The sequence below is a fragment of the Salvelinus sp. IW2-2015 genome, linkage group LG20 (genome assembly GCF_002910315.2).
Source record: "Salvelinus sp. IW2-2015 linkage group LG20, ASM291031v2, whole genome shotgun sequence".
NCBI lineage: Eukaryota > Metazoa > Chordata > Actinopteri > Salmoniformes > Salmonidae > Salvelinus > Salvelinus sp. IW2-2015.
Genome location: NC_036860.1, coordinates 16,914,010 through 16,940,213, shown reverse-complemented (window position 1 = coordinate 16,940,213; position 26,204 = coordinate 16,914,010). Strand labels below are relative to the sequence as shown.

Here is a 26,204-nt window from a genome sequence, read left to right as displayed (position 1 = left end):
CACACCAGTTCAGCCGGCCGAAGTGAATTGGCTAAAGAAATTGGGTAGCTAGTCAGTTCAGCCCCCCTTTAAATCAACTTCCGGTGGATTGTGGCATAGCAAGAGTTAGAAGTGCACACTTGTGGCACCAAAGCTTAGTGGAAGCTTGACTGCAACGGTGCAGACTGCCTCCATTTGAAGTAAATGACAGGCTCAGAGGCTATGGAGACATGAAAAATGTATTCCTTCTCCCTCTGTTTTGGAAGGACTCACTAGTGTGACATGACTGGATCTGTGAAAGCTATGTAAGAGAACCCTTGCTTTCACCTAATTGTCCAATCAGGTTAGATTAGTGACTGAACAGGTACATGCTCATTGGGAGTTGTAGGTTTGTGTACCTTAGGTCCCAGGCTGGTCCAGCCAATCTTTGGATCAATGCCTCTCTGGTAGACCGCCTGAAACTCTGCGAGGATTATGGGATAGTTGGCCTCCAAGACCTCAATGTCATGTCGATGGGCGTCACGTGGGAAAAAAGGAATGCTGGGGACATCTGGGAGGAAGAAGAGATGAGGCTTTTGGATGGAGGAGCGATCATTTAATGTGGCCTGAGAAAGACAAATCACAGAGAAAGAACTAAACGTTAGACATTGGTTAATACACATTTATTGTAATTGATTTACACTGAGGATGAAATCAAACAAAAACATGCAAGTGATGTTTTGTAAATATTTTTATTTTTGCTTTCTGTTCTTTAAATGCCAACTACCAGGACACCAAACACACACAGGGAGGCTGGGAACAACATATAGCAGCACCCCTGAAGCAGGTTAGGGATTGTCTTGCTCAAGGGCAAAACAGTAGTTCACACTTAGGAAAGAGTTCTTCAAGGGTTCTTTGGTAAGGGTGATGGTTCTATGTGAAACCATAATGACTCAAGAGCCCTTTGAGGCCTTAAAGGGGAAATCTTTACTTAAAATAATAACACATTTGTCACCCCGCCATTGTTTTAGTAAACAGTTGAGGGATGTCATAGGAGAAATGTCACGTGACCTCCGAAACATGATCCGCCAAGCCGCGCTTCTTAAAACCCACTCGCTTAATGCGGAGTGCTATGGGTCGGTAGTCATTTAGGCAGGTTACCTTAGTGTTCTTAGGCACAGGGACTATGGTGGTCTGCTTGAAACATGTTGGTATTACAGACTCAGACATGGAGAGGTTGAAAATGTCAGCGAAGACACTTGCCAGTTGCTCAGCGCATGCTCGGAGTACACGTCCTGGTAATCCATCTGGCCCTGCGGCCTTGTGAATGTTGACTTGTTTAAAGGTCTTACTCACATCGGCTATGGAGAGCGTGATCACACAGTCATCCGGAACAGCTGTTTCAGTGTTACTTTCCTCGAAGCGAGCATAGAAGTAATTTAGCTCGTCTGGTAGGCTCGTGTCACTGGGCAGCTCTCGGCTGTGCTTCCCTTTGTAGTCTGTAATAGTTTGCAAGCCCTGCCACATCCGACGAGTGTTGGAGCCGGTGTAGTACGATTCGCTCTTAGTCATGTATTGATGCTTTGCCTGTTTGATGTTTTGTCAGAGGGCAAAGCGGAATTTCTTATAAGCTTCCGGGTTAGAGTCCCGCTCCTTGAAAGCGGCAGCGCTACCCTTTAGCTCAGTGCAAATGTTGCCTGTAATCCATGGCTTCTGGTTGGGGTATGTACATACAGTCACTGTGGGGACGACGTCCTCGATGCAGTTATTGATAAAGCCAGTTACTGATGTGGTGTACTCCAATGCCATCGGAAGAATCCCGGAACATATTCCAGTCTGTGCTGGCAAAACAGTCCTGTAGTTTAGCATCTGGCATATAGACCGAGTCACTGGTGCTTCCTGCTTTAGTTTTTGCTTGTAAGTAGGAATCAGGAGGATATAATTATGGTCAGATTTGCCAAATGGAGGGCGAGGGAGAGCTTTGTACGCACTCTGTTAGTGGGGTAAAGGTTGTCTAGATTTTTTCCCCCTCTGGTTGCACATTTAACATGCTGATAGAAATTAGATACAACTGATTTTTAGTTTCCCTGCATTAAAGTCCCCGGCCACTAGGAGCGCCACCACTGGATGAGCATTTTCCTGTTTGCTTATGGCGGTATACAGCTCATTGAGTGCGGTTTTAGTGCCTGCATCGGTCTGTGGTTGTATGTAGACAGCTATGAAAAATACAGATTAAAACTCTAGGTAGATAGTGTGGTCTACAGCTTATCATGAGATACTCTACCTCAGGCGAGCAAAACCTTGAGACTTCCTTAGATATTGTGCACCACCTGTTTACATATATGCATAGGCCCCCACCCCGTGTCTTGAAAGAGGCTGCTGTTCTATCTTGCCGATAGAGTGTATAACCCGCCAGCTGTATGTTCTTAATGTAGTCGTTCAGCCACGGCTCGGTGAAACATAAGATATTACAGTTGTTAATGTCCTGTTGGTAGGATATACGTGCTTCAAGTTCATATTATTTTCCAGCGATTGAATGTTAGCTAGCAGGACAGAAGGCAAAGACAGATTAGCCACTCGTCGCCTGATCCTCACTGATTCCGCAAAATCTCAGTTTCCCTCGGCAGCGAATGACGGAGATCTGGGCCTGGTGGGGTGTCTGTAGTATAACCTCCTGTCCGACTCGTTGAAGAAAAACTCTTTGTCTAATCTGGAGGTGAGTAATTGCAGTTCTGATGTCCAGAAGCTCTTTTCGGTCATGAGAGACCGTAGGAGTAACATTATGTARAAAACAAGTTACAAACAACGTGAAAAAACAAACAAAATAGCATGGCTAGTTAAGAGCCGATAAGACGGCAGCCATCCCCTCCGGCGCAATCTTTCATAACAKTTTCATATACAGTGTTTGTTTACAAACAATAGAGTAAAAACAATGTCAATGATGTATATAAACCCTGGAAGCCACCGGCCGCTATATTGGTACACCTCAGAAGGAGCAGTCCTCCATAGGAATAAATGGAATTCTATTGTATTTCAATAAAATGTATTTAAACCACAGCATTATTGAATACTTGTTTCTGATTAGTTTGAAGGGAATTCTAGAGTGTGCATTATTTAAGTGTTAATGCCCTTGAAGCCGGTGTTTGGAGGAGATATTGGCACGGGTGTTGTTAGGTCCGTGCCAATATATCCTCCAAACACCAGCATTATCTCTGTTGTTGAAAACGAAATGATAGTCTAATGTGAGATAATGTCTAGATGCTTTTTATAGTGGAAATCAGGTTTACAAATTGCCTGGCTAGGCTGATGAGACAGTGGATTGTGCAGTCTGATGGAACATAGTAAATTAGCATTTTAACATAATAGATTTAGCCGGTGGTAACTTGTGGAATAGACACCGGCTGGAATGTGGTTTTAACATCTTACATCTTAGTCATTTAGCAGACGCTCTTATCCAGAGCGACTTACAGTAGTGAGTGCATTCATTTCATACTTTTCTCTAACCAATCAGCACTCAGGATTAGACCCACCCGTTGTATAATTCTCTGTAATGCATGGCAATAACTAACAGTTACATGTTTGAGCTGTTTCTGAAAGCAAAAGTAAAATTGAATTAGATTTTCATAATAGCAAGCTAATATTTATGAGGACTGATGGTTTGGTTAGCTAACTACTTGTAACGCTTGTCGTGGTTTGAAGAAGAGGAGGACCAATGCGCAGCGTGGTAAGTGTCCATATTGATTTAATACGAAATAATGAACACTGAACAAAAACAAGAAAACGACAAACGAACAATCCTGTACGGTGAAACAAAAACACAGAACAGAAAATAATCACCCACAAAACACAATGAAAAACAGGCTACCTAAAAATGGCTCCCAATCAGAGACAACGACTGACACCTACCTCTGATTGAGAACCATACTAGGCCAAACACATAGAAAAGGACAATAGAAAAAAACATAGAAAAAACAACATAGAATGCCCACCCCAACTCACGCCCTGACCAAACTAAAATAAAGACATAACAAAGGAACTAAGGTCAGAACGTGACACTACTGTAGCTATCAAGTAAACTTGGTAGCTACTTCAGTGGATGTTGAAACCATTTCTAGCAGCAAATGTGTTAAATTATAGCAGTGGTATAAGCTGGATAATCAACTCAGGGCTCAATGCGTTCTCTGAAAATAATGCAACCCAACGGAAGGTTACTGCCAATCGTGGCACACACCTTCCTCGTCGTGAATTATTTTCCAGAGAACGCATAGCCCCTGTTTGATTATCCCTTAAGTATTTCTTGTTGTAGTGGGGACAGTAACATCAGTACTCTAAAAATAAATACTTGAAGGAATATGTTTTTATTTATATACGGTGAGTATACAAAACATTAAGAACACTTGCTCTTTCCATTACATAAACTGACCAGGTGAATCCAGATGAAAACTAGAATAGAATAAAACTTTGTCCATCCAGGATGGAAGGAGCTTGGTAAAAATTTGGCAGTACGTCCAACCGGCCTCAAGTGTAACCACCCCAGCCCAAGACCTCCAAATTCGTCTTCTTCACCTGTGGGATTGTCTGAGACCAGCCACTCGGACAGCTGATGAAACTGGGTAGGCACAACCAAAGAATTTCTGCACAAACTGTCTCAGGGAAGCTCATCTGCGTGCTCGTCGTCCTCACCAGGGTCTTGACCTGACTGCAGTTCGGAGTTGTAACCAACTTCAGTGGGCAAATGCTCACCTTCGATGGCCACTGGCACACTGGAGAAGTGTGCTCTTCACGGATGAATCCCAGTTTCAACTGTACCGGACAGAGTGCACCATGGTGGCAGTGGGGTTATGGTATGGGCAGGCATATACGACGGACAACGAACACAATTCCATTTTTTATGAATGGCAATTTGAATGCACAAAGATACCGTGACGAGATCCTGAGTGTAACGGTTGTTCTCCTCCTCGTCTGAGGAGGAGCATGGATCGGACCAAAACGCAGCGTGTTGTGAAGACATGATGAATTTATTAGACAAGACGAACACGAAGTACACTTGATAAATTACAAAATAACAAAAAAACGACGTAGACCGACCTGAACATGAGAACTTACATATAACGAAGAACGCACGAACAGGAACAGACTAGACAAACGAAACAGTCCCGTTTGGTACATAAACTGACACGGAAGACAATCACCCAACAAACAAACAGTGTGAACAGCCTACCTTAATATGGTTCTCAATCAGAGGAAACGTCAAACACCTGCCCCTGATTGAGAACCATATAAGGCTAATTGACAATGAAACTAAACATAGAAACAAACAACATAGACTGCCCACCCAACTCACGTCCTGACCAACTAAACAAAGCTAAACAAAGGAAAATAAGGTCAGGAACGTGACACTGAGGCCCATTGTCGTGTCATTCATCTGCCGCCATCACATTTCAGCATGATAATGCACACAGGATCTGTACAAAATGTCCCAGTTCTTCCATGGCATGCATATCCAGCATGTTTGGGATGTTCTGGATCGACGTGTACGATAGCGTGTTCCAGTTCCCGCCAATATCCAGCAACTTCGCACAGCATTAAAGAGGAGTGGGACAACATTCCACTGACCACAATCAACAGCCTGATCAACTCTACACGAAGGAGATGTGTTGCACTGCATGAGGCAAATGGTGGTCACACCAGATACAGACTGGTTTCCTGTAAAGTACTTSAGTAAAATTACTTTGTCGTATCTGTACTTTACTATTTAACAACTTTTACTATTACTTCACTGCATTCCTGAAGAAAATAACGTACTTTTTACTCCATACATTTTCCCTGACACCCAAAAGTACTCGTTACATTTGGAATACGTAGCAGACAGGAAAATGGTCCAATTCACATACTTATCATGAGAACATCCCTGATCATCTCTACTGCCTCTGATCTGGCAGACTAACTAAAGAAATGCTTTGTTTGTAAATTACGTCAGTGTTGGAGTGTGCCGTTGGCTGTATGTAAATAAAATAAAAACATTGTGCCATCTGGTTTGCTTAATTATTTATATACTTTCTTTCTTTTTTAAACCAAATACTTTAAGTCTTGCTCAAGTAGTATTTTCTATTAAAAAGGTATCTTTACTTTTACTCAAGTATTATAAATTGGGTAATTTTTCCACCACTGGGTATTTGTGACCAACAGATGCATATCTGTATTCCCAGTCATTTGAAATCCATAGATAAAAGCCTAATATGTAGATGAAAGGCCTAATGAATTTATTTAAATTGACTGATTTCCTTATAGGAACTAACTCAGTAAAATCTTTKAAATTGTTGCATCTATATTTTTGCTCTGTATATATTAAAACTATTAGTTCTTAACAGTAAGCTTTTTGAAAAATCTTTCCAACAATCTCCTCTTGATAATCACCAATCCTTGGTGTGAAATAGCAATGGAATTTATAGGCTTACTGCTGCTTTGGCCTATAGGCTATGCATTCCAAACGATCATTTCTTTAGCCGCCAGTGGCTCACGGTGTATCAACGTGTCCATATGGCAGAGGCTGGTAATCTTGCATTAGTTGACTTTTAACATAGAGACAATCATTTTAACTCTGATTTTTATGATTAACCACGTGACAATGATTTTGAGAAACAAAAAAGATAATTGAAATTAAACTGTTCCACAAAAATGCACATATGAATATCAGATTTTTTAAATGTAAGGCATAATAAGTATCCTATTTTCAAAAATCAAAATTGCACCATTTTCTTAACCCATGTTCTCTCAACTTCGGGTGTCACATCTGCTGCTGCTCCGGCATATGACGTTGCCAGAGTACTAACCACCGGTCCTGGGATTCATCATTACGCACACCTGGCACTCATCATTATGCGCACCTGTTAATCATTATGATTCACACCTGGACTCCATTACAGATTACATTACTTTATTACCTTCATCATCTCCTAGTGTTTACAAAAGTTTACAAAATTAGTTTACAAAAGGATAGTCTAATTAAGGGGTCTCCAACAGGTCGATCGTGAGCTACCAGTAGCTCGCAGCCCATCTATGAGTAGCTCACCAAACAATTGATAGTACATGCAATTCCACGCTAACTGTCAAACAAATCTCACAAGTATCAGACACCGCAATCTCCCAGCTACTATTTAATCAATGCAACATTGACATTATCCCACCCCTGTTTAGCCACAATTGTCTTAAAAAGCCAAACCTAACAATATCTGCCAATTAATTTCCAGCAATATTGTCCGTCTGTCTGTGTGGTACATGTGTTTGTCTCACTCCATGTGTAGCCAGTTGTGATAACTGTCTTGTGGGTTGACAGAAAAACTTTCCCCTAAACGCTCAATAAAATGCTAACCGCAAAGTAGGCTAACCTGGCAGAAGTACTGTATATCATGAGTAAGTATATCATTAGTATCTATTATTTGCAAATGTTGCGCTAGATTCTGAAGTAATCCTGCTGCTGCTGAAGGCTGTTCAGAGTGGCCATTGTCGCATTCCCGACACATGAGTATCCGTCAAAAACACCACAACAAAGTCGAGGACGGGACCAGTATATTAAATCAATGCCTAGGCTACATGAGTGTGTCTCCTGTATTTCAGAGTCCAAAAGAGCCCCTTTATTCAGTTTGGTGTGGGAGGAGGAGAAGGAGGGTAACTACTCCAGTCGCTTAACCTATTCCTCCCTCTTTGGCCCAATGACTTGAGAGAAAGTTGACTGGGCTGATGTCGGGGGACACTCAAGAACTTGGATACCTGTGTCAACACCTGCTACCAACTAGCCAGCTTGCAATGGAGTTRGCGCCGCCTTGAATAGCTAACGAGCYTTTCCAGCGCTGTAGAAGCRGAGTTTGTTACGTTTTTGTCCGGTACAATATTGACAATCCAGAGCTCCAATGTAGCAATTGTTTGCTGGTGGAGGATTACAGGAATGAGGTGGCTATGCTTAGCAAACAAATCTCAATTATATGCAAACTTATGGGGAAAACTCTAATTGAAACCTTCTTAACTCGGGCCAGATGGATGTTTCCCCGCCTTGTCATCTGTCCCTATCCAAATGGCTTGTGCTACCTGGAACTTGCCTGCCTACGAAAGTATTTCCATCTGCTTCTCCTCATCCATCCTGTAGTGAAGTAGACTGAGAACAGCAAGAAGAATGTTCCAATCAGCGCTGGTCCCATTTCACAAGTAGTGGAAAACGAAGGCAGCGGCATGCTGCTAAGCGGACGGGAGTAACTGCGAGAGGTTCGGAGCAGATTGACATAAGGAATAGCTTCGCTGCACTGGTGCCTGATCTACCTGCGCCTTCATCGCTGGGACTGCCTGTGTCTGCGGCGGCGGTGCTGACTCCAACTACGTTGTCAAGTTTAGCTCCTTTCCCCCTCTATGGATCTGATGGGGCACTGGCTGCTGTGGGAGGTCTAGACCTATCGCCGGGAGCAGCGGGCGTACGCTATTTGTATTTATTAGGGATCCCCATTTGCTGTTGCCAAGGCAGCATCTTCTCTTCCTGGGGTCCAAGCATATTAAGGCACTTACATTACATGTAAAAGAAAAGATAAAACAGTACATCATAACATTACACCACTACATAGCTACAATACAAAATGTATAATACCACCATACAACAATATTACAATGTACTGTACGTGTGTGCTAGTGCGCATATGCGTGTATCTGTACCTTTGTGTCTCTTCTCAGTCCTTGCTGTTCTATAAGGTGTATTTTTAGAAAAGACGGGGAGAAGCCTATCCATAATAAAGCATTGCTATCTGTCTTGTTTTGCACACTTTGTACAAAATAATAAAATGCAGTACTACAGGATATTATATATTTCTTAACGTAGCTCTTTATTAGCTAGCTATAACTGGCATGTTCACGTATCGCCAACCAGGATCAAACTGCCCATCACCTAACCATTTGGGTGGTCTTAACCAATCATAGCACAGTATGGCGGTAAAATGCATCCAATTATAATTCAGTATGTTTACACATATGAATATTACACTATCAACAAAGCAGGTCCTACAGACCCTAGTTTTGTCGCACCTGGACTACTGTTCAGTCATGTGGTCAGGTGCCACAAAGAGGGACAAAAATTACAATTCGCTGAAGCACTTCTTGGAAGACCTTTGACATTAAATTCAACCCTTGGTCCAAATGCACTACCTGCTGAAGCCCAAACGTTGAAAATAATTTCACCAGGACCTTAATATTGGGAGCCGTGATTTTCCTCATTGGAATGGCCTCAGGGAAACGAGTGGCAGCACACATTATGGTTAAGGGAAACCGTCTACCACTCTTGGCTTTGGGCATTAGACCCCTGGTCTAATAGCTTGGCTAGGTGTGAATGCTGTGGTCAGTCATCTGAGTGAGGGTAGGAGCGCAGACTGTTCACTAGAAATAGACTTCGAATTCAATTTGTGCCACCACAGTTCARAATGCATTAGCAAGCTGCGAGAACACTGATACATGACGGTAATAGCGTGTCCTTTATTTATTTTGTATTAGACCTTCCCCAAACCATAGCCCTAACCTTTACCACTTGGAATTATTAACCTTGAGTTATTTCTGTTTTAACCCTGTAACCACACAAAATTAWCCCTGTAACCACACAGAAATGTGGAACGTTACCAAATAAATAATAGCATTTAGTGGCATTGGTAGAGAGGTAGGCAGAGAATGGAGTGAAAGTGCACTACAAATCTGTGGGCCAGGTGTAAATGGTTTGGCAGCCTTTCCAATAAATTGGAATACAAAAGAAGCCATCCACCCTTGATGGGCTATCAGACAAGAGAGCGAATAGACAAGAGAGCAAGGGCTCCTGAGTTCTTCTGCAATATAGAATTAAATATAGAATTAGAGTTGGATGAAAGTATATTTAAAAAATGTGCAAGGATTTATACAGGATATTAACCTCAACATCAAAATCTTCATTCCAATTCTATACCTAAAACCTTGATTTTTGGACAAAATTACCTGGATTGGAATATTACTACCAACGACAATGAAGAAAAACAACTTCTAACAAGCCAAAACCTGCAGAAGAAACAAAGCGGAACATGGAAATACCATCCAACACAAAGTTGAGTGAGTAATGTTCAGTCTGAACCTGCTTTCCGAAGCCAAAAAGTAAAAGACAATCTCTAGGTAATTTTTTTATATAAAGTTGATTTATTAAGGCTACCAAGCTGCTAGGAAAGAACCTGACTGAAATTAACACTGAAAGTGTGAGGTGTGAAAACTCACTTTTATAGATAACTTTGACACCTTCTGGAAACAGAAGATACTCTACAGGAATGATGGAGTCCATCCAAACCATCTTGGCTCCTGGACTTTGTCCACGCATTTCAAGGCTGCGTTGAAACAATGACTTATCAATGACCCAAGACCAGCTCAGTTAATCCCTACCATTGTGACAATGAGTCATCATAATGCTGCATCAAATGTACATTATCCCAGGGGCATTAGCAGACAATGTAAGTAACTTAAAAATTATGTCCCACTAATTTCCCTGAATACCTCTGATCCTACAGCTATTGTGTGCAGTAATCGTGAGCCAATGAACCAGAGTTACACTGTTAGCACTGAGGCGGTGTGCCCTAGTAGGAAGACCACTTTGTGCAGCTCATCCTGCACTATCAGCTCCAATATAACTAACATGAGCAAGTACTTCTGATAAGCTTCCCAGTAAAGCATTACAAACAATCAAGAATCCCAGAAAAGWGCAAAAAATTGCCCATATTAACATATTCAGCCTGAGAAACAAGGTACATGAAGTCAATAACTTGCTTGTAACAGATGCCATTCATATTCTGACTATCTCTGAAACTCACTTAGATAATAACTTTTATGATACAGTGGTAGCAATACATGGTTATAACATCTACCGAAAAGACAGAAATGCCAACGGGGGCGGTGTTGCGGCCTATATTCAGAACCACATTCCTGTAAAGCTTAAAGATGATCTAATGTTAAATACTGTTGAAGGAATATAGATACAGGTTCATCTGCCTCACCTAAAGCCCATTCTTGTGGGAAGCTGCTATAGACCACCAAGTGCTAACAGTCAGTATCTGGATAATATGTGTGAAATGCTTGATAATGTGATATCAACAGAGAAGTATATTTTATGGGCGATATAAATATTGACTGGCCCACTCAAGTAAAAACTTCAAACTGTAACCAGTGCCTGCAACCTGGTTCAGGTTGTCAGTTAACCTCCAGGGTATTTACAAATAGCACAGGAATGAAATCATCAACATGTACTGATCACATCTTTACTACTGCTGCAGAAATTTGCTTTAAAGCAGTACCCAAATCCATAGGATGTAGTGATCCCAATATAATAGCGATATCTAGGAAAACCAAAGTTCCAAAATCTGGGCCTAATATAGTGTATAAGAGGTCATACAAGAAGTTTTGTAGTGATTCATATGTTGATGATGTAAAGCATATTTGCTGGTCTGTGGTGTGTAATGAGGAGCAACCAGACGCTGCACTTGATACATTTATGAAATTGCTTATTCCAGCTACTAATAAGCACACACCCATTAGAAAATTAGTAAAAACTGTTAAATCTCATTGGATTGATGAGGAATTTAAAATTGAGGCAAAAGGTATGGCAAATATGTTTGGCAGCACAACTGATTGGCTAACGTACTGCAAAATAAGAAATCCTGTGACTAAACTAAATAAAAAGAAACTACACCATGAAACGAAGATAAATTATATAAAGAATGATAGTAAAATGCTTTGGAGCACCTTTGTCAGGATTCCAAAAGTGGTGAGTGAAGGAGTCAGGCGCAGAGAGCAGGGTAGTTCAAAAAGGACGTGGATTTAATATTCCAAAATACCAGAGAGACGGTCACGCCACACACACAAGGGCGTGTAAAGTCACAGTCCAAACAAACAGGACTAAACAGAATAGGAACAGACACCACTAGAATGAACGAAACACCACAAACAGAAAAACAAGCCCGCACAAAAGTCGGCGGGCCAACGGGGTTTAAATAGCCCACAATCAAACCTAAACATGAAACAGGTGCAACAAATCAGACACAACTAYATGAAACAGAAAAGGGGATCGGTGGCAGCTAGTAGGCCGGCGACGACGACCGCCGAGCGCCGCCCGAACGGGAAGAGGCACCATCTTCGGCGGGATTCGTGACAACCTTAAATGACATTTTGGGYAAAAAAGCCAACTCGGCTACATCATTCATTGAATCAGATGGCTCATTCATCACAAAAGCCACTGATATTGCCAACTACTTTAATGACTTTTTCATTGGCAAGATAAGCTAATTTAGGGATGACATACCAGCAACAAACGCTGACACTACACATCCAAGTATATCTTACCAAATTATGAAAGACAAGAATTGTACTTTTTAATTCCATAAAGTCAGTGTGGAAGAGGTGAAAGAATTGTTGCCTATCAACAATGACAATCTGGATCGAAAATAGGATAATAGCGGACGATATTGGCACTTCTATTTGCCACATCTTCAATTTAAGCCTACTAGAAAGTGTGTGCCCTCAGGCATGGAGGGAAACTAAAGTCATTCCGCTACCCAYGAATAGTAAAGCCCCCWTTACTGGCTCAAATAGCCAACCAATCAGCCTGTTACCAACCCTTACTAAACTTCTGGAAAAAATGGTGTTTGACCAGATACAATGCTATTTCACAATAAACAAATTGACAACAGACTTTCAGCACGCATATAGGGAAGGACACTCAACAAGCACGGCACTTACACAAATGACTGATGATTGGCTGAGAGAAATTGATGATAAAATGATTGTGGGGGCTGTCTTGTTAGACTTCTGTGCAGCTTTTGACATTATCGATCAGTCTGCTGCTGAAAAAACTTTTGTGTTATGGCTTTACATTAACTGCTATAATGTGGAATTACTTGTCTAACATAAAACAGAGGGTGTTCTTTAAATGGAAGCCTCTCAAATATAATCCAGGTAGAAGCAGGAATTCCCCAGGGTAGCTGTTTAGGCCCCTTGCTTTTTTCAAATTTGACTAACGACATGCCACTGGCTATGAGTAAGGCCAGTGTGTCTATGTATGCGGATGACTCAACACTATACACGTCAGCTACTACAGCGACTGAAATGACTGCAACACTTAACAAAGAGCTTAACAACACAACAACACTTAACAAAAAGCATTGTATTTGGGACAAATCATTCACTAAACCCTGAACCTCAACTATATCTCGTAATGAATAATGTGGAAKGTGAGCAAGTTGAGGTGACTAAACTTCTTGGAGTAACGCTGGATTGTAAACTGTCATGGTCAAAACATAATGATACAACAGTAGCTAAAATTGGAAGAAGTCTGTCCATAATAAAGCATTGCTCTGCCTTCTTATCAACACAATCAACAAGGCAGGTCCTACAGGTTCTAGTTTTGTTGCACCTAGACTACTGTTCAGTCGTGTGGTCAGGTGCTACAAAGAGGGACTTGGGAAAATTGCAGTTGGCTCAGAACAGGGCACCATGGCTGGCRCTTAAAAGTACACAGAGAGCTAACATTAATGGCATGCATGTCGATCTCTTATGGCTGAAAGTGGAAGAGAGATTGACTTCCTCATTACTTGTTTTTGTAAGAGGTGTTGACCAGCTGAAGGTACCAAGCTGTCTGTTTAAAATACTAGCACACAGCTCGGACACCCATGCATACCTCACAAGACATGCCACCAGAGGTCTCTTCACAGTCCCCAAGTCCAGAACAGACTATGGGAGGCGCACAGTACTACATAGAGCCATGACTACATGGAACTCTATTCCACATCAGGTAACTGATGCAAGCAGTAGAATCAGATTTAACAAGCAGGTAAAATACACCTTATGGAACAACAGGGACTGTGAAGAGACACACACATGCATACTCACACATTATGATATTGTTGTATGGTGGTATTGAACATTTTGTGTAGGGATGTTAAATGTACAGTTTTATCTTTAGCTCATTCAGTACAAACATTTACCTTTTGTTTTATGTATATGTAATGTGGGTGCTTTGGTGTGTTTGGACCCCAAGAAGAGCTGGCCTGTCTCCCCATCTGGTACAGGTACCCCCGCCACACTCCCCCCTCTCTCCCGAGTTTCGCTCTCCAGCAAATATGCACAGTTGAGGCGAGTGACTGAACTTACAATGGCTAGACCCAAGTTGTTATATTTTTAGCTTGTGCTTTATGCTATTTGCCTCATGACTCCTGCGTGCTTTGTTGACTATGAACTTGCTTGTTTACCCAACCGTGGGACAGTCTGTTTGTTCCCACACTCGGGACTCTGACTCTATTGGTTACACGGACTCTTGGCCTTCCATCCTATTCTAACCACCTCATGTTACCTGATGAAATTGCTGTACAATATGATCTTGTTGCCATCTAATGCACATTCAAATGTTATAAATGAACACTACAGAGCTCTCCCTGTCCTCTGCCTTATTACTACTGATTATATATGGAAATGTGCATGTACACCCTGGCCCATCTACTGTTGCGAGCCCCAATTCTGATTTCTACTCTCGTAAAAGCCGGTGTTTTCTGCACGTTAACACCAGAAGCATATTACCTAAAGTTGATCAATTGAAAGTGTGGGTTCACAGCTCCAATCCAGATGTGTTGGTCATTACTGAGACGGGGTTAAGAAAAAGTGTTTGAACACTGACGTTAACCTTTCTGGTTATAACCTTTTTCGGCAAGACAGATCTTCCAACGGTGGTGGAGTGGCAATCTTTACCAAGGAACACCTTCAGTGCTTGGTTGTCTCCACCAAGTCTGTCCCCAAACAATTTGATTTGCTGGTTTTACACATTAAACATTCAAATGGCWCTTTGTTGACTGTTGCTAGGTTTAATCAGCCACCATCAGCACCGGCTTGTACCCTAAATGCCCTAAGCRRTCTCCTGGCCCCTTACACTAAGTCTGAATTTGTCCTGCTAGGTGACCTAAACTGGGACATGCTTAAAATCACCAGACCAAGTCCTAAAGCAATGGGACTCCCTAAGTCTTTCTCAGAATACCAATCCACAAGGTATGACTTCAAAACACCCAGAAAAGGCTACTCTCCTTGATGTTATCCTTAAAAAATAATCCTGATAGGTATCAGTCAGGTGTTTTCTGTAATGACCTTAGTGATCACTGTTTTACAGCCTGTGTTACAAATGGCTGCTTAGTGAAACAACCTGTCCTGACTTGTCATAGACGCTTGAGCAAGCATTCCTTCATGATCTGGCCTCTGTAAATTGGTATAGAATCAGCTTGATCCCCTCTGTCGAATACACTTGGACCTTTATTAATATTTTTTTGTGGTATCGTTAACAAATGCACGTCCAAAGTTTGTTCCTTTAAGGAGCAGTTCTCTCCATGTGGGTCTAACCCAAAGAAGTTCTGGAAAACGGATAAAGAGCTGGAGAATAAATCCTCCTCCTCACAGCTGCCCATGTCCCTTAAGGTTGCTGCCCCCATCCTCGCCAAGCCTGTCTCTCCTCTCTGGGGAGGTTCCCATTGCTTGGAAGGCAGCCACGGTGCGTACTTTATTTAAACAGGGAGATCAATCTGATGCTAATTGTTATAGGCCAATTACTCTTTTGCCCTGTTTATCAAAAGTGTTGGAAAAACTTGTCAATCAACTGACTGGCTTTCTTGATATCTATACTATTCTCTCGGGTATGCAATCTGGTTTCTGCTCAGGTTATGGATGTGTCACTGCAACCTTAAAGGTCCTAAATTATATCACCATTGCCCTTGATTCTAAGCAATGTTGTGCTGCTATTTTTATTGACTTGGCCAAAGCTTTTGATACGGTAGACCATTCCTTTCTTGTGGAGTATTGGAGTATTCGTGTCTGAAGGGTCTTTGGCCTGGTTTGCTAACTACCTCTCTCAAAGYGTGCAGTATATACAGTCAGAACATCTGTCTCAGCCACTGCCTGTCAACAAGGGAGTACTTAGATTTCTGTATTTTTATATCAAAATGCTGAATTTCCTAAATTACCTAAAATGCATTAAAAACAGTATTTATTATTAAATAAACAATGATTGTTGTCTCTGCATTGAATTGCCAAATAAATGTGTTTTTTATTGCATTGTACCCGMGTGCATTAATGTTCCAGTCAGCTACAAATACACTACTCATTTCCACTCGTTTCCTGACCACGATTGAGCTTTGTGATCTGGCTGCAGGCCATCCGACATCCTGCTTATGGTGTCGATATGACGCCTGAAGTCATTCACCGGCTGTGTTTGACTGTGGCCAGTGATCACTTTGTGGACACTGACTACAATGGGGACCGGTTGAAACCTGGTTCTGTTCCCACCGTATTTCCACCATTGACGGGAAAGCTCCAACCATTCAAGATATGTTGCTAGCTAGCTAAGTTGCTAACACTCGTAGCTCGTCACCACAAAGTAATTTTTAATGTTATTTGTTTGCCATTCCTTTTACTAGTTTATGGTGTTTTTAACTTAGCTACTACTGTTAACGGTAATGTTACACTGTCCTACTGACTGTTTTTTTTTATTTTGCTTTGTGATGCAAGTCCCTTTTTCATCATAACGTTACTGATAAGAAATAGTATATTCTTTTCTACTAGGCATCACAGTTTTCTGTAGAGCTATTGATTGCATAAAATGACTTGCCCTAGTTAAGCTCCATGAGTAGGACACAGCCCTAGCCAGAGCCATATAGATAAATATATGGCTCTGGCTCTAGCTGGTGCATGAGTTGTAATGACAAGAATCTAGCCCAACCTTTACATTATTTAAATWAAAACATTTATAATATCAGCTCCTGAATTGACATGCAATGATTGACTTTCTGTTTATTCCCGGGGAAAAAAATACCCCAACCACCAAAACGCACGGTGAAGATGCGCGGTCAAATGACAAAAACATTAGTAGACTAAACATCCGCCAACTGGCCTTGATAAATAGTGAAACTCAGCACAAAAGCAATAATGGAAGTATAATGAATGTGTCGATAAGATAACAATAAAAAATTATAAATTATTGTCAGCTTATGCTTGTGTGCATCTTCATGCAATGGCCTCAGTTGGATTTCATTTAGCTGTTATCCCTTGTCCTAACAATTGACACAATATTCGTAACTTTCACTTGCTTGACACACTTTGACATACCTTTGGTTGTAGTGCGTAATAATCTCCAGTTTTCTCTTTATTGTCCCCCCATCATCTTGTCAATCTTCAGCACTGTTGCGGAGTACAACGGCTGTGCAGGTGCCTCATTTTGTGCAGAGGGAGGCAGCCCCTATCTCACTTTGTTCATGTTGCCGGGCAGACATGTTTTCTTTGCAAGCAACTGGTTTGTCAATGAAGTGAAGAAATTGTCCATGGTGACATTTCGCCCCTTGCTAACTTAAGGTTTCACGAGCCTTATCACCACATTCTCCATCACTCGCTCACCTGCTGCCCGTAATGGATATTTTCCCAGATATTGAAAGCCATTCAGCATGTACAATTATGCACACTCACACGTGCTTCTACACACGCTTSCTGTTTGGGGTTTTAGGCTGGGTTTCTGTACAGCACTTTGAGATATCAGCTGATGTAAGAAGGGCTATATAAATAAATTAGATTTGATTTGTAGCCTACTCCAAGTAGACTGATAAGACTGCTTTGATTAGGTGGACTGATATAGGGTACATACCATTTTAAAGCCATGTAACTTTTTGGGCGACCTTACCAAATTCATATAGAAATGTGAGTCATTCTCACTGAAAGCAAGTCTAAGAAGCAGTAGATCTGTTCTGTGTGCACTATTTCTAAGCTTCCCATTCTTAAGTTTCGTTTTAGCATCTTTTACTTTCAGTTTCGTACACCAGATTCAAACAGCTGAAATACAATATTTTTTGACAACGGTTTACATGGTATAATGATTCTCTACTACATTATACTTGCTTGTTTTGTCAACTGTTAGAATTTTAGCAAACAGAAAATGGCAGAGCGATTTCTGCATATTGCATCTTTAATATTATAATTAGAATGGATCAATACAATGGAATAGCCCACCCTGTTCTTCATTCATAAGTGGTGATTACATAATTATGCATCACTGTTTCCCCTTGCTTATCAACTCATCCATTCTACCCCTTTCTCCCCATTATACTTGACTTAATCTTTTTAATCTGTTGTTATATGTGTTAAACTAGTTTAGGTTCAGTTTGAAGGAAATTATCGGAGTGATTATCTGTTGGGCACTGCACTTTCCACTGTCGGAAGAAGGAGCGGAGCAGGCCCTACTGTCGGGAGGAGATGCAACGGGGGAAAACCATTCAAAAAATTACAGGCCCTCCTAAAACTCCAGTTCTGTTTGTGATATTAAGATTCTAACACAGACAGTATGTTATACAGACTTATGTAGAAAAAGTCATAACTTATTAAAGAAATTGCAGAGTAATAAATAAAGATAATTCATGAGCAGCCAGAATGACTGCTTTAGCGTTAAAGGTGGACTCAGCAATATGATGTAGATGCAGAAAGAAAATGGCATCGTGGGTCAATTTCTGCAACAAGTAAGAGCATTGAAGTGCGAGGCTCAACTCCTCCGCTGTTTTGGTGCACATGCACAGAAAGTGTGACTGTGTGAGAGCGAAATGTTGCAAGTATCACCATGTTAAAATCTTTWGTGTTGCTCGTGGTTAAGTCATTTAGCGGAGTCTACCTTTAAGAAAGGGCTTTTCACAGCACCATAAAAGTTCTATATAGAACCTTTTGAACATGGTTGTTTATAGAACCTTTCAAAAGGGGTTCTATATAGCACCAAAAAGGGTTCTGCTATCGTTACAAGCCAAAGAACCCTTTTCTGGTACTATATAGAATCATTTCTGTGAAAGACTGCAGTCAAAATTCAGTTTTGTGTCATATTTGTACAACAGCTGGTGAAACTAACACTGTAAAAGTGTTTTTTAAATGTGATCAGTGTTATTGCTGATAGTTGCTAGCTGAAAATACAATCTACACAGGACCTTTTTGGCCTGCCTGGTGACATCACCAGACGGTATAAATGAATAGACCAATAAGAAACAGAGTTCCAAACCTCTCTGCCAATAACAGCTAGTTTTCAGGTTACATATTCCTCCCACTAAGTCCTTCACTCAGACCACTCCTAGACAATCCTAGCAAAATTCTTCCATGAGAAAAGTTGTATTTTCTAAAAAGCTATTTTTGTTTTGTTTTGAATATTTTAATGGAAAACATATTACAGTAAGGTTGTTCTGATAGCTGTACTTCTGTACAAACTATTATATCTAGTGGCGAAGCTGGGTAACGTTACTGTAGCTTTTAATTTGCTAACTCTCGGTGCAGAGCTATTTCCTGTCAGAACAATCCGAGCAACAACAACAGACAGACTAGCTCAATTTTATTTAAATCTTACTAGGCTTTGGTTAAAGACAAATCTGTAAGTACTTTGAGTTATTAGGACATGCGTTTGCTATTTCAAATTGTGTTTCTAGAATATTTATGTTGTCTACATTTATTCTAGTTTTCTAAATTCCGATGATGCTAACTAGACTCTTAAGTCCACATTGCCGTTCAATAGCCTTATCCTTTATATATATATGGAAATGAAAATCAATAGAAGAAGATTGAGGCTCTTCCACCTAAAACCAAGCCTGGGCACCAATATAGATTCCCACATATTTCAGTCTGAGCTATAGTGGCAGTTACTTTAGCAAGAAGAAGAATAAAGATACGCATATTACTGAACAGGAGCACGTGAGAACTCACACTACTGCTTCATGATCAGATTCGAATAAAAAAGTTATCAAWCGCTGCGGAGGTGCAGRTWAAAGTTATTTCCCCGAGAGAGTCAATAAACACAGCAGCCTCTTCAGGTGTGTAGAGTTTTTTTAGGCGATCCGTTGACCATAATCTTCAATGTGGCCGGGTACAGCAGTGTGTAGCCCATCTTCATTCTCTTGAGTCGAGCCTTCACCTCATCAACCGCTTTGCGTCTTTGTACAACCGCTGTGGAATAATCATTGAAAAATGAGACCCTTGGACCTTGACGTTGACTACCGTCAGAATCGATGCTTCTAGCCGCATCCATGACTCGCTGCTTGTCGGTGAAGTTGTGGAACTTTATAACCACTGGCCGTGGGCGCTGGTTGGGGCCGGGTATCTTTGCTTGAGAGCGATGGGCTCTGTCCAGCTTCACACGACCAGCCTTAGTGTCCATTTGTAGGTAGCKAGGGATCCATTCCTCAAAAAAAATTACTGAGCGTGTCCCTTCAGAATTATCCGTGAGTCCCACAACACGGATATTGCATCTGCGTCCTCGATTATCCAAGTCATCAATGTGCTCTGCCATTTCGCGCACCTGTTTTTCAAGTGAATTTATCTTAGTGTCCATTGATGTAGTTGAAGTTTCCACAGTAGCAATTCTTCCTTCCGCCTCATCCACACGCTTGACAACCAACCTCTGTAGTTCAGCTGAATGGCCTGCTATTGCTTCCAAGACGTTCCTATTTTAACATTGATCACTTTAGTAATGTTATCCGTTATCCTTTTAATCACTAGGTCTATTGTGCCTGGATCCGCAGTGGCGTTAGCTTCGCTAACGTTAGCTAGCTCCTCCTGCACATCTACAGGGATGGTGGTTTTGGTCGAGTTCTTAGTAGTTCTGCAGGGCAACTTTTTTGAGAAAAAGCCATCAAGACTCATTGTAGGATAACTAATCTAGCAAATTCTACCACTTTTTCAAGCTAGAAGATTAATGTAAAAAGAGAAATCTACGAATGCCACGGGAGCTCACTGAAACACAGTGTTCTCTTCACGGCGCCATTTTGTCCCCCATACCTACTAAAGATTATTAGCGGTACCAGTGCCTCCCTGATTCTTTATTAGAAGAGTGTAAGGTGTCTGCCAAGCTTTGTAGCTTACACATTGTGAGAGCAGAAGAGTAAAAAGACTGACTACACGACAGGCCCAGCCACAGGAAAAGTGGATCCCTTCTTCACATCGCTATCGAGGACTCGCAATGATCCAAGCTTCATCTTTCTAAACACAGGAGGTTCAAGCTCCACATCGACTGAAAAACCATCAGAGAAGCACAACAGAGAACACAGAACTCCAGTGTCCGTACGGAAGACAGAAGTTTCATCTCAGTCTGAAGCTAACCAGGCTCATCCCTCAAGGAAGACAGTTGAGGTCCCAAACAAACAGTGTCCATTACACAACAAGCCTCACCCTCTGAGAAAATGCCGCAGCTTCAGGAGCAAGACACTGGATGAATGGAAGTCTTATTTCAAAAACAACCACATCTGTTTCAGATGCTGTGCTTCAACCAAACATCTCGCAAAAGACTGAGACAGCGGTGCAGTGAAAGAGTGCAACAGTGATAGACATCCGTCTGCGTTACATCCGGGGCAAGCCCCATGGAAAACCGAGAACTCCGCAGCCAAGGAAGACCATGGCGGGGAGCATAGGGAAAATGCAACACCTGCAGTAACCTCAGAGTGCACTGAAATCTGTGGAGAGGCAGTCAGCTCTAGATCATGTTCCAAGATAGTCAAAGTGTATCCCGCAGATCACAGAGAGAAGGCAGTCAGAATGTATACCGTCTTAGATGAACAGAGCAACAGGTTGTTAGTCAGAACTGAGTTCTTCGACCTCTTCGCTGTCAGAGGAGGTTCAGCAACTACATTGTGGAGTCACTGGAAGGAAAAACACAGCTTACTCTTCCCACTCTCATAGAATGTGACATGATGCCTGACGATAGATCAGAGATTCCCTCWCCTGAAATTGCAAGTCACCTCCTGCATCTGATGCCTGTTGCAGACAAGATTCCAGCACTCGACACGGGCGCAGCAATCCTTCTCCTGCTCGGGAAGAGACATACTAAGAGTGCACAAAGTCAGAGAGCAATACAACGCACTCTATGCACAACGCCTTGACCTCGGATGGGTCATTATCGGTGATGTATGTCTGAACGGATCTCACAAGCCAGCTAAAGTTAGTGTTTACAGAACAAATGTGCTGCAAAATGGACGCACATCATTCCTTAGCCCTTGTGCTAACATAATTCAGATCAAAGAGAGACTGAATAACACAACACAACTTTCGGAAGCTCAGAGTTCCATAGAGGCCGCTGGCCCAGCTGGAGATACGGATGACTTCGGATGCAAAGTGTTTGAAAGAACACAAAACTACGGCAAGCCAGCAGCCATCCTCAAACACAACAGATGGTTCTCAGGCCCACTCTTCCTGACAAAGATAGAGATAGAAGACTACTCAGTTAGAAACCTTCGAACTCGTGGGATCCGATACTGATACAGAGATCCGGCTGCAAGTCACAACCTTCACTACCGAAGCTACTGAAGTCCAACTTGGCTCACACAGGTTTGAACGTTTCTCCAGCTGGAAGTCACTCACCCGAGCAATCGCAAAACTACTCCAAATAGCCAAAGCATTCTCCAGGGCTCCAGACTCCAGACAGTGACAAGGGCAACCATCTTAAACAGGCCAAAACCACCATCATCAGATGCGTACAGCAAGAAGTCTTCAAAGAAATCAAGTGCCTCACCAAAAGAGAAGAGGTCTCCAAACACTTTCCACTAAAGAAGCTGGACCCTATCATCGATAAAGACGGGTTGATAAGAATTGGAGGTCGCACAGCGGCAGCTGATATGTCATGGGAAAATAAACACCCTCTCATCATGGCCTAGAACCACCACGTCACCACTCTGTTGGCGAGACAATACCACGAGCAAGTTGCACATCAGGGTCATCACTTCACTGAAGACACAGTCCGGTCAGTTGGATTGTGGATCATTGGAAGTGAAAGACTGGTATCCAGCATAATCTATAAGTGTGTGATCTGCAGAAAACTTAGAGGAAAACTGGAAGAGCAAAAGATGTCAGACTTATCTGCAGACAGACTTGCCTCTGATCCTCCATTCACTCATATTGGACTGAACATCTTAGGACCTTGGAGCATCACCTCTCACCGGACCAGAGGCAGCGCTGAAAGTAACCGCTGGGCCGTCCTCTTCTCCTGCATGAGTACAAGAGCGGTACACAACGAAGTGATAGAGTCTGTCTACCCCCAGCTTCATCAATGGTTTGAGAATATTCTTCTCTATCCGAGGACCTGCAAAGCAACTACGCTTGGATCGTGGCACAAACTTCAGTCTGCAAAGAGCTGAAGATCAGAACAACTGACTGAGATGAGTACTTACCTTCAAGACCAAAGATGCACATGGGAGAGGATGATTGGAATCGCTCGTCGCATTCTGGATGCTATGCTTCTGGAAGTTAGTTCTACTCGTCTCACACATTAAGTCCTTACCACACTCATGGCTGAAGTCATGGCCGCTCAACCCATAGTCCCAGTGTCTATGGATCCAGAGATGACAGCAGTTCTTACACCTGCAATGCTTCTGACACAATTTTTTWAAACTACAACAGCACCTCCAGGAGACTTCAACCTCAAAATCTCTACAGCAAACATTCTGGAAAAGATGGAGACAAGAATACCTGGTGACACTTCAGTCATGCAGATGGCAAGTTGACAAACCTAATCTGCAAGTTGGAGATGTCGTCTTACTAAAAGACACGCAAGTCCACCGAAATGAATGGCCTGTTGGACTCATTGTCAAAACTGTACCAAGCGGTTATAACAAAGGGATCAGGGATAGTGGAAGTGAGAGTCATGAGACAGGGCACCCCTACGGTGTTCTTCAGATTTGTCTCCGAAGTCATTCTACTCCTCCAAAAGTAAACATAGTGACATAGCGGGGAGTCTTCTGATAGCTGTACTAATGTACAAAGTATTATTTGTTGTCATCTAGTGGCGAAGTTGGGTACTGTAGCTTTTAATTTGCTAACTCTCGATGCAACGCTATTTCCTGTCAGAACAAACCGAGCAACAACAACAGACCGACTATTTTTCCATTTTACTAGGATTTGGTTAAAGATACATTTGTAAGAACTTTGAGTTATTAGGACATGCTTTCGCTAATTCAAATTGTGTTTCTAGAATATTTATGTTTTTTACATGTTTATTCTAGTTTTCTAAGTTCCGATGATACTAAGCTAATTGCGCTAACTATCGCCCATTCACTTAACATTGTGTGTTAGCATGCTAGCTAACGTTTCGTGACGGAATTTAGCTTCTTTGGGTTTTGGATGTATATAACTATTTTAAGTGTTCAGATATCTCGTGACAGAGGTAAATTATAGTTATTAAGCTATATGGACACTTAGATCGTGTGTATATGTTTGTGATGTAAWTTGTCATCATTTCTGCATGGTCATGTTGGCTAGATAGGCTTATTTTCTTGTTGCTAGCTCGTGATAGAAATGCTGTTCTTTATTTGTATCCATTTGTGTGAATGTATATAGTGATTTTTCTAATACATTTTCTCCTTTCTGTATCTGTTACAGTTTTACAAACTAAATATCTTCTACTAAAGATTCTTAACAATACCAGTGCCTCCCTAATTCTTTATTGGAAGAGTGTAAGCCAAGCTTTGTAGCTTACACATTGTGAGGGCAGAACAAACGTACTTAATTGTTACACAGAAATGATTTGATATTGAGATAAAAACAGCAGCATTGGGACTTTTAAGTGTGTAGGTGGAACCTGAGATTCTGATTCACCTTTAATATCGGTTTCATCTGGTGTCTTTTAAAAATGCAGGCAATTCTTTCCAGTATTGGCACAGATACACAAACACTTGGTTTACAAACAATGGAGTAAATCAACCACTAACAATTTATTTTTATAGTCCATCTGTAGATGCTCTACAGACTATTAGTAACATTTCAACTAAATATCTACTAACCCTAAGCCTTAACCCTAAACTTAACCCTTGCCATAACCCTTACCTTTATTCTATACCTATCCCTAATCGCAAAACGTAGAAGGGGTTAGGTTAAATGCGGAAGACACATTTCAGTTAAATGCATTCAGTTGTACAACTGACTAGGTATCAATCACCCTTTTCCTTTCCAGTTGCTTATGAAAATATAGTTTGTTGATAGTATGACCATCTGTAGAGCATCTACAGATAGATTATCCGTACTATCCAAATAAAGTGTGACCAACCAACRATCATCTTTTGGGTTATGATGGAGTTAGACAGTTGTATTAAGCTCATGAGGCATTTCATATTATTCAAAAATCAATAGTTATATCATTCATTCATTGAAATGACTGTAKATTTCAGATTTCACATTACCTGCTCCCGGAGTCCTTTATGAATGCGTCCCATGCCAGCCCAGCTGTAGCGTTTTGCATACTCCTGCAGTGCTGCATACAGCTTCCTGCCACTCGCTGTGGCCTGGGCTGGGAACAGGGCATGGCTCAGCACAGGGGTCAGGTATCCTTGCCCCTGCTCCTCCTCTCCCGTCTCCATGGTGATGCAGGGAGTCCCCCGATCGCCAGTGGCCACATTTGATGTGGCACTGCACACTGCTCCAGCACAGCTGCCGGCGCGGGACAACACAGAGCGCCTGGAGCCGGACTTGTGCTTACCTGGGATGGCTCGGCCTGGAGCTGGCGGGTCAGAGCCCACCCTGTAACAATACCATAGGAAGAGGAGCAGCAGGGTCCACAGAAGCCCATTCAGAGGACAGACCCCCAGCTCAGCACAGGGGGGCAATGGGAGCAGATCCATGGGCCAGTCCATCCTACAGTGATGAACTGAAATAACAGAGGAGAAGTAAAGGAGAAAGAGCAGGAGATAAGTATGCTATAGAAGGAGGAAGCGAGAGAGATATCAATAGGTGCCAGTTTTCCAGACACAAATAAAGCCCTGGACTATAACTAAATAGGTCTATCTTCGGCATTCCAGGTGACTACCTCGTGAAGCTGGTTGAGAGAATGCCAAGAGTTTGCAAAGCTGTCATCAGGGCAAAGTGTGGCTACTTTGAAGAATCTCAAATATAAAATATATTTTGATTTGTTTAACACTTTTTTGGTTACTACATGATTCCATATGTGTTATTTCATAGTTTTGATGTCTTCACTATTATTCTACAATGTAGAAAATAGTACAAATAAAGAAAAACCCTGGAATGAGTAGGTGTGTCCAAACTTTTGACTGGTACTGTAAATATTCAGACCTTTTGCTATGAGACTCAAAATGAAGCTCAGGTGCATCCTGTTTCCATTGATCATCCTTGAGATGTTTCTAGATCTTGATTGGAGTCCACCTGTGGTAAATCAATTGATTGGACATGATTTGGAA

The 26,204-nt window shown here is 41.8% G+C and overlaps 1 protein-coding gene across 1 annotated transcript in view; it reads right to left on the bottom strand.

The window, feature by feature from the left end:
* asphd1 (aspartate beta-hydroxylase domain containing 1) overlaps positions 1-26,204 on the bottom strand; it is a 69,026-nt gene that overhangs the window by 29,635 nt on the left and 13,187 nt on the right. Inside the window, exons 2-3 of the mRNA XM_024012362.2 lie at positions 25,194-25,657; positions 378-584 (exon numbers count right to left, since the gene is read on the bottom strand). Coding sequence (XP_023868130.1) covers positions 378-584; positions 25,194-25,643 — 657 coding nt within the window. The 5' untranslated portion in view covers positions 25,644-25,657. The remainder of the gene's footprint in view (positions 1-377; positions 585-25,193; positions 25,658-26,204) is intronic.